The 13547-nt window shown below is 41.6% G+C and overlaps 1 protein-coding gene across 2 annotated transcripts in view; it reads right to left on the bottom strand.

Annotated features, from left to right (window-relative positions):
* The window catches only part of LOC138952037 (thyroid receptor-interacting protein 11-like), a 77397-nt gene that overhangs the window by 36226 nt on the left and 27624 nt on the right, over positions 1-13547 (bottom strand). For both annotated transcript variants that reach the window (XM_070323613.1, XM_070323614.1), the window contains exons 5-6: positions 8124-8263; positions 800-871 (exon numbers count right to left, since the gene is read on the bottom strand). In XM_070323613.1, coding sequence (XP_070179714.1) covers positions 800-871; positions 8124-8263 — 212 coding nt within the window. The remainder of the gene's footprint in view (positions 1-799; positions 872-8123; positions 8264-13547) is intronic.

Below are 13547 nucleotides of genomic sequence, written 5' to 3'. Positions count from 1 at the left end.
AAAAAAGGTTAGTTATTTGAGCGTTTAATTTCTGACCAAACAAACATTCACAGGTGTAAGTTCAAATTTTCGTGGTCAAAACGTTCCAATAAATAACCTTTCTTGTTTTTTATTTATTTTTTATTCTGGAATTTGTTATGTGAGCTGAAACTCACACACCCACTCACGGTTTTGCACGAGTGAGTTTGTTTGTTTGTTTATTTGTTGCTTAACGTCCAGCCGACTACGTAGAGCCATATCAGGACGAGGAAGGGGGGGATGAAGGGGGCCACTTGTCAAGCGATTCCTGTTTACAAATGCACTAACCCATTACTTGTGTCCCAGCAGGCTTTAGTAAAACTAAATTAATACCTACTGGAAGATTACCAGTTTCCAGTATGTTAAAATAGGCTTAACCTATCTACTGCTGGACTTACATCAGAACACTAACAGATTAAACTATACATGAATCGCGAGACAAGCGGCAAGAGAAGAGATTTTTGGAAAAAATACAGGTGAATGAGCAAGAAGGCAGAAAAAAGAAAAGAATTCATGAAGAAAAAGAGAGCATGACAGGAAAGAGGAACCAAAAATCTACCTAACAGCAAACTAGAAAGCTCCTGTGGTTCCAAAAACAGGAGGGGCCTTTAATTTCATAACCGCAGTGCCCCACTGCGGGAGCACGAGTGAGTTTTTACTGGGTAAAAACGGTCATACAAATAAAAACCCAAAAACATGAATGAACGTGGGAGTTTCAATCCATGAACGAAGAATTAAATTAGGCCCTGTAACCACCATCACTGTCTCCATGAACACTCACCTTGATCTTGGCCTGAAGGTCGAGGATGTCATGCTGGGCGGTCTGGTCCACATTCTGCCCTCCTTGCTGACTCTGAAATCAAGAGAAAACATAATTATGCCAATGAGTCTTCAGACTTTTTTTTTCTTGCACCCACAAGGAAGCAACTGAAAAATCCCCTCTAATTCTGTACAAAATCTGAGTTCAAAGAAACAAAATCATTAACATTGTGCATAGGTTGTGCACTGCATACATTGCGCACTGCTAAGTCCCTGGCAAAAAAAATCAATGATTCATGTCCTGTTTCACCTGGGTCAGATTGCAGAATCAATGACAAATCAATGCCAAATATTGATATGTCAACCTGTTTTACTGGAGAACAGGACAAAGAAATCTGGAGTATTTGTCATGAAAGTCAGCCATTTTCCTCTCCACCCCTCCCTCCTCTGATAACCCCTTCCCCCACCTAAGTTAATAAAATATGATGAAAACTCAGTGTAATTTCCACTAGCTGCATGTCCACCAAAAATGATTTACAACATTATAACTCCACTGACCATAATTGTTCTGCACCAGCTGCATGTTGTTCTAATAATCACATACGTTTGTAGATCATGCACAATATGTCAGTACAACCACTCTCCTGCATGTATATCTGGCCCTTAAAGTAATCATGATTATATGTACGTTCGTTTATTGCTCTTAAGACCGCATTTTGGTTCAGTTATTGCATGCACACTGTTTCAAGCAATTGACTTAATAGTTCAACAATGCATTCAACAAATAATATTACAGAACATATAAATTAATATATATTAAGTCTGCTATAACACAGAAAAAACCTGCTTCAACAAAGCAGAACAAAATATTTTTAACAAAAACTGCAAAATCGCCTTCACCTTGAAAACAACCTCCTCATCAACAATCCAAATCCAACCTGGAGATGGACAACCACAGATGGAATATTTCACGATGTCCGCCGGCTTCAAATGGAACAACAAGGGACAAGCCAAGAATCCAACTTTGCTGACATAAACACAAAATAATCTCTACAAAACTGAGTCCACTTCCTTCGAACTTCACTGCAGGTAAGCGGTTTCCGCAAGATGGCGTCTGCACAATCCCAGCAAGCCCTAAACTCTCTCCTTGACCAGTGTCTCCTCAACCCCCAAAGCCGTCCAACTGGATCACCCACCGCGTCTTTTCCACCCTTCCCATGGGGCAACAGGAGACCCAGACACTGCTGATAACAGATAGCCAAGTTTGCCACAGAATTCTTTGCAGGATAGCAACCAGGGAGTCCCTTGAGATAAACAGCTCAAACCTTGCTGTGCCCACCAACAGTTTTATCAGGGCTCAGGGATTCCGTCTTCCCTCAAACCCGAGTTAATCTTCTGATAAGAGGTACAGCACAAAAGCCCAACAGGCCAGAGTGAAATGAAGGAAGGACAGTCAATTTTGAAACACTTAATTGTCTGAATTGTCAATTTTTCCCAATCCAAGTAATAGCTCCCTCACTGTCACTCCACTTATAACATCGCAGATGATGATCATAGAAAAGCAGACAACAATGATGAAGAATTATAGTAACAAGTATTATGTTTTTTTTAAATGTTTAATAACAACGGAAATCAGGTATCTAGTTCAAGATTACACACAAATTGTTTTAAAGGCATATGTACGCGCTCCCGTGTTTACAAAGTGTAGTTTGCCCATAATCGATGTCAAACGCACCATAAGACCATGTAATGACGATATGTCGCCATGCGCGGACCATATACATGCATTACAGCTTGTTTTAGAGTCTCAAAAACTTTGGATGTAAACAAAGACGCGGAGTTATTTCCCTTGCGTCAACGCTACCTCTGTTGGCAAATCTATAAATAGGACGATCCAGATCAAAATGAAAATTAACATATCTCAACATTGAAGGGGTCCTAGACCACAATATTTTGCAGGGAACTTAATTTAGCATGTCTCCAGCTGTTGGTAAAGCAATTAGCGTGTATAGTCATCGAGTACATATGGCTTTAAGATTGTTCCTTCCTTAGGCTTGTGAGTCCTTATACACTGACTAAAGAAACCACTGGCCACTAAAATCAGTTCTTCACAGTGGGATAGGACAAGCGTCAAATTTAATTAAAATGACTAATGTCAAAGTCATAGATAAATGTGTCCCTCCCACACCAAGACACTGACAGCCGTCAGGTGCATCAAGTTCCCACTGTTATCTTTTCACAGTTAAAGGGGTCAGGACTTTAAGGCCTGCCTATCAGAGGGTTACACCACACTAGTGGACACACATTGCCAAAGTGATGGTAGACTCTCAAACGTCTTCTGATTATTGTAGCCGCTGGCTATTTATAGCCCGGCTAGTTAGGTTTCGCTCTTGTGGAAGTTTGAAATTCACGTTGTTTGTTGACTGGGGACTGGGGACTGTATCTCTGTTTCCTCTTGCTCTCCTATCTTTTGATTATCTCCTCTTAACTCCTATCTTTAGAGTTAAACCCCTTGCATTCAAAGTTAGTCACCAGAGTCAAAAGGAGAGCAAACAGTTCTTACATGAGTCACTGATACAAAGGGATAGTAAGACTGTTACCATGGTGAGTTAATGTGTGTAACAGTACAACTCTCAATTTCCCGGTGAAATGAAGTCACAGCAAACATCTTTATGTACAGCCAATTTGAGTCAGGTACTACTACATCTAATATTGCATTCAACTCAGCCCAAACCAAGAAAGCCAACCATGTCTACATACAGTATGTGATGTATTACCTGTAATAACCAACCATGTCTACATACAGTATGTGATGTATTACCTGTAATAACCAACCATGTCTACATACAGTATGTGATGTATTACCTGTAATAACCAACCATGTCTACATACAGTATGTGATGTATTACCTGTAATAACCAACCATGTCTACATACAGTATGTGATGTATTACCTGTAATAAGATACCGTGCTCTCTAAAGAGAAGACACCTCACAATAATTCAGCAGACCTTTTTGTCATGTTCAAATTACATTACACAATAAATCCTCCATTTGAAGACTAGCTCCCCTCTCTTCACAGACCTTATCTTTTCAGGTTTCTAAAGGTGTTAAAATAGATGTACATGTAACACTATACAAGTGAATCCATCATCAAAGCTGACACAAGCAAAGAAGGAACGTACACTTTGTGCTGGTCCCACGGGTGTCCTCTGAAGCACTAAGTGTATTTAATATCTTTCCTTTCAATCTTCAGTTAAAAGTGTTGAAATTCACGAAGCCCAAGCCTGATTCTCTTATTCAGTGCAACTGTACTCTCCTGTCCAGCCTATTGCAAAATACATGCCAACGCCTTGTGAAATACTGACAGACAAATTGCCGACACATGCTCCACAAATCGAAAGGTCTAGTCACGTTCACCCAGAGCAAACTGCAGTTAACCAATATCAATCACATCCACGGATCAATACATTGAACACGCAACGCAGACTCCTGGCTCAAACAGCAGCACAGATCTCAATCTTTCCATTCCCTTTCACACTGATCGACGTATTGTTCAAAAGACTGTATGAGTTAAAATAATAAAAGCCTATAAGATATCTTGCACATTGCAAAAACTTCTAGGGACCAGGGACAATAACCTAAGTGTTTCTGAAGCAACAATGAGAACACACAATCCTGATACAAAAAACACGGACTGGGACAGCGAGAATTGTTGTCCCAAGTAGGAGCAAAGATGTCGCTTAAGCAAAGCTTCTAGTTCTAAAACTGTGGAGTCTCTTGCAAAAAGCTTTACGCAATATTGATTTTTCTATATTTGGCCGGGAACCACCCCAACTTTTGTTCCCAGTGGTGGACAGCTCAAGGATAGTAAATTAATGTACGTGACACTGACAGATGACTGGATATCAGAAAGAAAAACGATGAAACCAACACACATTATGCAAAAGAGTGAATTTAAGACAGGTCAAAAGGGGTGGGACTCGCACATTCAGGCAAAAATCACAAGAAAACTGTATCTTCTCTACCAGACCTTTAAGCTGACTCGTATAAAATGACAGCAATACCAACAAAAAATACAGTGTTATCATAATGCTCTGGCCACAAACTTCAGCAATATACACTTTCACAGACAGCAGAGAAGTGTTAATGTCCCTTAACAGTAGAACCTGTGTACAGTAGTCCCTTCCATTTCCGGCCCTTTCGTGGGTGTGAACCTACCCGGAGCGGCCAGCTTTCCCATGACTAATGAGTTTTCCTTCTATAATTGACTCTTAATGGCCGTTAACCTGTCTGACGCGGTCAACGGTCACTGATTTTTGCCCTAAGGTGCCCCTCTTACTCGACAGGAGCGGCCACTTAACGGCCACTTGTCACTTTCGCGGGCGAGCGCCTGTGGTGTGTGTGTGTGTGTGTGTGTGTGTGTGTGTGTGTGTGTGTGTGTGTGTGTGTGTGTGTGTGTGTTGTGTGCACAGACGGCACAGCACGAGCAGACGACATGAATACTTACGCATGCGCAAACTGTAAATACAGACATGCGCATACATGTACATTTACGGCAGTCACTTCCGGATCGATCACAGCTGATGTGAGTTTGAAACACTTGTTTATCTGACACTCAAATACATATAATAATCCAAACAACACACATAGAAACATACGAAACAATAGCTTAGCCAGGACGATCGAGTTAAATACGCAAATAATTAAGATGTATAAACGAAAGCAAAACTAACAGAGACAATGAATCGGCGGCTCGTGGATGATCGCTTTCTTTTCTTCATGAAAACTTGATCGTGTTTTTTTGGTTTTTTTTTAGGAGGAGGGGGCCTGTAATGAACGGCCACCTGATATTTGCGGTCACCTTTGCAATGACTAATGGGTGACCGGATATGGCAGGTACTACTGTATACAATTTTTTAACCTCGAAGGGACCGACCAAAATGGAAAAAATTGTTGTAGAGAGGTCGTAACTACTGAGAGGCAAATTACATAGAACACATTTTTGGTCATTAGGATCCTTTGGGATGGTCGTTATGGGCAGGTGGCCATCATAGAGAGGTGGTCGCTAGGGCAGGTTTGATCGTACAGCCAAGCAACTCCCACTCCCCGGGAAAAACCTCTGACTTCAGCAAATGTATGCACAGGTGAGGGTTTCAACACAACAGGGGCAAGAGCAAACACACAAGTATTGAACCAAAGGTGGCTAGCGCATGAACCTGATCCAGCTGGCATATTACGAGTCCACCACATCCATAATTCATTCACCTATGGATTCAGGATGTGGAACTTTTAAGCTCCAGTGGCACTGAGGACCGATAAGTGTCAAGTGCCACGGCCAAAATCAATCTCTACCTTCTACAATTAATCAAACATCAATGTATAAAAACCAGCATGTGTGAGCTTCAGCTAATAAACTGGAGAACAAATTTCTGCATGACGCATGTGAAATGGCAGCAAGAATCCCTACAAACTTCGTAACTTCCTTTCTGTGTATATTCCTTCTTTTCTGCTGGAAGATGTGGAGAGGGACTGGCTATATAAATATTATTTTCGTACTAACCAGCCAGGTTGTCAACATTCAACATAAAACACTCAGATCCACATAAACTAACACAATACATAGATTAATTGATGTTTCATGCTTGACAAATTTCTGTGCGTTCGACATTCAGACAATTAAGTTGTATTGAATAAGAACAAAAAACCTAAATCTCATCTAACCTGAGACTTCCCGCCAATCACCACATCAACTCCACGAACTAACAAAAAAGCCCAGCAAGCTGCCTGAACAACAAAAAGGGTAACCCCTGAACCGTGACGGTGGTGGTATCAGGTATCTGACAGATAATGAAGCTGCGTCACTCCTCCGCGCCTGGTATCATTTACCACCCATAATAAGCCTGCACGCCACAGTGGTTAAGGTAGTACAACACCAACAGACATTGACAAAGCATGATAGGCATCTACAATTGCCACCATTGTGCAAACGCCTGGGGTGCGTGTGGGGACTAAACATGTTGCGTGCTGTCTCTTGTCTCAGAAACACACATCAGCTCTTGTGTATGATTCTGAACCAACAAAACTGACTGTGAGAAAAGAATAATAAAGCGACCTTACTTCAGGATGAGTGTGAGGTGCAACAAATGTAAACTATACATCCATTTAACTGACAAAACTATCATACCTTTGGGACCAAAATGACGCAGCTAGTACACCACATGGATGCATGTGGGCCATACCACTCTACCAAAATACGTCTTTTCGATGCAATAAATACCACTGGAAGATCACCTCTTTTCTTTTGTTATGATATTTATTTTATTCTGCCATGATACTTATGGATCACCAGAATTCCGGCTTCCTGAGTATCAATACACCAGTTCAACAAGAAGGGCAAAGCCCATACGACTCACATGCTTGACCTTGACCTTTACATGACCTTGACCTTCAGAGTCAAGGTCAAATAACTAAACCTAGCAATGACATCATACACTAAGAACTGCTTTACACATTTTTCCTACCAAAATACATGTGACCTTGACCCAAGGTCAAGGTCATCCAAGGTCATGCAACACAAATTCAAGACATAGGAAGTACAATGGTGCTTATTGTCTCTTTCTACCATGAGATATGGTCACTTTTAGTGGTTCACTACCTTATTTTGGTCACATTTCATAAGGGTCAAAGTGACCTTGACCTTGATCATATGTGACCAAATGTGTCTCATGATGAAAGCATAACATGTGCCCCACATAATTTTTAAGTTTGAAACAGTTATCTTCCATAGTTCAGGGTCAAGGTCACTTCAAAATATGTATACAATCCAACTTTGAAGAGCTCCTGTGACCTTGACCTTGAAGCAAGGTAAACCAAACTGGTATCAAAAGATGGGGCTTACTTTGCCCTATATATCATATATAGGTGAGGTATTCAATCTCAAAAACTTCAGAGAAAATGGGAAAAATGGGAAAAATAGCTGTTTTTTAGACAACATTTATGGCCCCTGCGACCTTGACCTTGAAGCAAGGTCAAGATGCTATGTATGTTTTTTGGGGCCTTGTCATCATACACCATCTTGCCAAATTTGGTACTGATAGACTGAATAGTGTCCAAGAAATATCCAACGTTAAAGTTTTCCGGCCGGCCGGACGGACGACTCAGGTGAGTACATAGACTCACTTTTGCTTCGCATGTGAGTCAAAAATGAATGAATAATGAATTTTCACCATGTACAGTCACTACCATATCACAGTGATGCACTTAGAAACAGAAAACACATCCCAGTTATGCACAGAAACAGAAAAAACCCATCACAGTGATGCACAGAAACAGAAAAATACTCACAAGTTGGGCAGCCACTGAGCGCCAATGCTGTCCGTCTGCTCGCAGTCGAGTCACTTCCTGTCTGAGATTGTTGATCTCCCTTTGCAGGCGGAGGCTGTCGTCAAACTCGCCCCAGCTCTCATTCGACCAGCCTTCAAACCCTGGAACAATTACAGCAATACAACAAATTTATAAGATTGCAAAGAAAATCCAGAATCTGCTGGTTGACTCATGACTACAGAATCTGCCTTGCAAGGATATGTGTTAAATATGCAGTGAAACATTTTTAAGTAAAAAATTAAATAATGTCCGCAGTCATTTATGCAAGTCTGCTATATGTTGCAGGGATGTGGTCTGGCACCAGGAGTCGATCATAATTATATGCTGAAACATATTTCAAATCACTGAAATTTATACGATCACCAGTACTGACAAACTGTTGCAGTGTAGTATTAGGTGAGGCGACATCAAGGACTGCTAAAAAGCCAACATTTGTATGGCCATTTGGGCAAATTCGCCAGAACAAAATTAAATCCTTGCAACGATTCCCTCTGATGTACTGAAGACAATCTTTACCAGATACTGCTGTAGGTAAAGAGCCGTCTTCTACTTCATACACATGTGCGCGCACACGCGTGCACACACACACACACACGCAAACTTCAGGGCACTCTTCTTCTCTAATTAAAACTGACACGGTCACAATACTGAGGCCACGCCAATAATTTTGCATGCAATCACAATGACACAAAAATGTATTCAAACAGGAAATGAAGGTGCTATGTGGTCACAATTGATTGAGAATTTACGAGACCATTAAGATTTGCGCTGCAAAGTGTAAGACTGAGAAGGCTGTGCCCATATGTATACCCAAAATTGTTTTTTACAGTCTCCAACGAGTGACTCAACGCCTCATTTGCACAACCAGAAAAAGTAAAAAATTTCATACCTCTGTGTGTGTGTCACCTGAACAGTTCTTAACTTTCCACTTATGCACACTGAGTCGTGCGCTCACTGGTGCAAACACAACACCGACACAAACACTGATATACACTGTATTTCGCAACACCCAATTAACTGTTATTTAACTAGCTACAAACACACTAATGCCCATATACATTTTTGATGAAGCAGATGTGTGTGTTTTGAACAAGACAGTGATTCCTTGGCAGTGGATTTTACATTGATGCTAAAGATACAGTCTTACCAAGTTGAAGAAGAGCCAGAACAAGTAAATTAAACCAAGTCCTGGTACATATAATTATTAATTGCCATGGAACTGAGCCATAAGGTTTAACAAATTTAGCTTGAATGTACAAGTGTGATTTACACATGAAGAAGGAGCTAATATGCCATGGCCATTACTTAGGCAAGGTTCTTTCCTGTGAAGAATGTCACTACAAAATTAAGTCTACATCAGTCAACATTAAGTTCTGTCTCGAGTCTGACTTACTTTGATTGCTGCAATCATTCTTCTGACTTCAGCCCAACACAAAGCAACAATACTTATTACTCGGAGAAAAACATTTCGATATTCATGCCAATGATCAAGCAAGGGCACCCAATCCTGTTCAGAACACTGATGTATTGTTTCTCCTAAATGGAGCGTTACACAGTGTGATTTATTAGTAGTCTACAGGTTTATGCGTTCATATAATGTCATTGTGCACACATGCACATGCAGCCATGCTGCACACCCACATACTGCACACACACACACGCACACATACAAGAATATAAGAGCACAATACATTCAATGTCACTCCAGGTAACACGTTGTGTGGAAACCGGATATCAGGGACGCAGTTCTGTTAACACTGGCTTGAACTACAAAAAGCTGTGCGCGTCACAGCTAAAAAAAATATCCCAGCACTGGAGTGGTCCACAATAAAGTATAAAACTCATGGCCAGCTATTAATTCAACTGTCAACATACAACTACTGAACCATTTTTCACTCGATCACATTTTGTTTTTAACAAACACAGTTAAGAGTAAATATTAACTTGAAATGACTGGAGAAAACTTTGACCTCTGACTCAAAGCTTAATGTTACCAACATGTCCTTCACACTAAAATCATCACTTGTGTACAATATACCTCTTCAAATATCATAAAACTGAAGAAGAAAACACGCGTATAAGATCGAGTGTTTGGGTCATTTACCTGTAGCCAACCTTAAATAAAGTCACACAACTGCTGCCACACTACCACATGACTTTTAAAATACTCCAAGTCCTACCAAAGTTTGTTAGAACTGGAATTTACTGCAAGCAAACCAAGTCTTAAAAGAAAGTGAACAAAAAAGCACACCACATATATTCAAAACGATCATAAAACTATACCTGAGGCAGCCCTGTCTGAGATTGGGGTTAAGATATATATATTACAGTAACTGACCTGAACTGCCGTTTGTAAGTCTGCCTGTCCCCTGTAATTCTCAGCACAGAAACCTAGCCATGCATGATCGCTCTCTGCACACGCCACGGTGACACGAAAGTCAAGGCGTGGGTAAAGCCCACTGGGTGCAAGGTGATCAGGGTGGATAGCGGGCCACCGGAAAGGAGTGGGGTAGGTGTGGGGGTTGGGGTGGGTGGGGTATAAGTGCTGCATAAATCAACAATGATAAGACGGCTAAGTGGCCCCCTCTCTCCCAGGCTCTCTCTCAACCCTGGGTCGATCTAATATCACACTTCCTGCCTTTTCACTGGCTAACACTACACCATGTACCCTGAGAGCAAAACCAGGGTGGCCAGGGGAGGGGGGAGGGAGGGATGGGTGGGGGTGAGTGGAGCGGGAGCGGGGGGAACTGAAGTGTGTGTGTGTGTGTGTGTGTGTGGGGGGGGGGGGGGGGGGTGAGTGGAGCAGGAGCGGGAAACTGAAGAGGTGAGGGGGGGGGGGGGCGGGCAGTGTCAAGGTATGGTGTGTACACCTGTAGACAGACAGTCCTGCCACACGTGTGAGGGAAAGGAGATTTAAAGGGTGGTGTTCCGTTGCAAACGTTTGCCTATTATGCCAGACTTGCCAGCCAGTCTTTTCCATATAAAATATTGTCACACAGAAAACTGAGTTCTCGATCCCTGTGACAACTTCCCCCTCCACCCGCCCCCTCCACACAGTTTACGATTATGCAGTCTTCCCCATGTTAAATGTCCCAAACAAAACGGAGTTTAGTTTCAGACAGCTTAACAGGAAAACACCACCTAGAGTGAATCGCAGATCGACTTAAAAGTCTGTCCAGACATATTAGGCTGCTCTGTGGATAGGAATTGACTGTAATTAATGCATGCATTTAGGTAACAGCATGAACAGTGCACATACACTGTCAATCAGTCACACATAAGCAGTTGCAACAAATCTGACACAACGCTTTCAATGCCAGCGACTGCAGATGCACTGTATGCACTGATGTGCACTGCAGTATGCATGCACATCAGTTCTGATTGCACTGGATCACTTTGATTCCTCACAAAAGAGACCCGCCTCAAAGAGCATAAACACTGGTATTCACTGCCTTACCTGTTATTAGATTTTGAAGTCAACGCTTTTTTACAAAAGTATTCTTTTATTCATTTCAATGGAGCAATTAAGCTGATAGGTCTTTGACTTTAAGAAACACATCCAATCTTGAAACTGATGTCAGATTTTCACTTCTGTTCTCCCTGTATTTTTTCTCTATATATATAATTCCTCTCACACTAAAGAAGACGAGGATAATTAAGTATGTAAACCTGCCACACTAGCTGTGCTCACATGATTCTTTGGATAAATTGCATTAAGAACTCAGTCCTTCTTTTCTTCAACATCATTGGTTAGAGAAATGAATAGTCTTTTATGAACCTGCTAAATTCAGCATGTCGAAATGCAAAATCCCTGGACATCTTGATCCTGCTGGATATGAGTTTCAAAACACACCATGCACCCTCTCAATGGGGAAATTTAAATCCAATCTGTAAGCTTCAAAACACAGCACACACACCCTCCCTATCGGAAAATAAATTCAATCTCCCGCTAATGTTGCTTCATTCAGGGCCAGGGCGGCAACAAAGAAACTCGACTTCACCTCATATCACTTGATTTCAAACACGCAGCCAGAGAATTAGAGCGCATCCAATCATGAAAAGAAACTCAAACGAGAGAAGTTCGCGAAGCAGGACAGACACAAGCAAAGGGTCACCAAAGTGTGGGAGGATCTGTGTGCATTCATCCGTGAACTGCATTCACAGCTGCAGTAATAATGCTGAAGTCACAGTGTGACAACCGGTTGTTTTCGTTTTCTTTCTTGTTTTTAATCAAGTTAGATCGCAGTACAGGTAGTGACAACATCTAAATCTGTAGAAATGTATAAGGCTCATCCGGATGAGACTTAGCAATGACGTTACAGTACTCAGGTACAGTCTTGATCAAAAGTCATCTTAATCTAAGCATCTTTAATATTCTATCACAGACTACAGGAAAGCAAACACGGCTTTTTAAAATCACAGAACAAAATTATAACACACACACACACACAAAGATGTACCTGTGGTCTACACACACGCACGCACACACACACGCACGCACGCACGCATGCACACACACACACACACACACACACACACACACACACACACACACACACACACACACACACACAGAGAAAGATGTACCTGTCTGGTCTGCACGAAGGCTTCATGAGCAACTGAGAGTGTGTGAGTGGAAAGAAAGGGGTTAATAATAGCAATACCTGCAGGGCTGAAGAGATCCATTTTATTTTGAAGTGCATGCATGCATGTGCAATACGACAACAGCATAGCCTTTAATCATTGAAGAAAATGCAACCAGTGCAGCATATCTCCACAAGACGTCAAATCGATCAGAGGCACGCTGCGAATTCAAAATGTCACACTAAGAAATTTTAACATAATGACAGACCCGTCTGGAAACGCTGATGTCAGACTACCCTTTGCACCCCGCCAAGAGAAGAGAAAAACAAATTCAACTCACAAACCAAACAAACCCAGAGAAAGAAATGCACACAAAAAGCGCTCACTGAGAGCATTCAATGGTTATTTCACTGCATTCAATTGGCAGAAACTCTATACCCCGGCCCTGGCTCCGTGCAAAGCAAACTTTGGGGTCACGCTGTCTAGCACCCCGTGACTCAAGACTGCCTGCCTGCCAATTGCTTTGAAATGTGTTGTGCAGTTTAATTTCAAACACAATGTGCCACCAAGAACACCCAGCCCACCTTGGAATTAAAAAACTGTTCAATGTTTTTAACACTGGTCTAATGATCTCTAATGCTAGTCTTTCCCCCTTCCTCCGTTTATCTTGTAACAATGAGACTGGCTAGGGCCTTAATTTACAATTTGGCTAATGGTCTCTGACAGTCGCCTATACAAACCCCATGCATTGTTATCAATAGGACCGACAAAGTTAAATATATATGAGATCGTTTTAAAATT

This window comes from Littorina saxatilis, linkage group LG17 (genome assembly GCF_037325665.1).
Source record: "Littorina saxatilis isolate snail1 linkage group LG17, US_GU_Lsax_2.0, whole genome shotgun sequence".
NCBI lineage: Eukaryota > Metazoa > Mollusca > Gastropoda > Littorinimorpha > Littorinidae > Littorina > Littorina saxatilis.
Note: the sequence above shows the minus strand (reverse complement) of the source record. Positions and strands in the feature narration are given on the sequence as shown.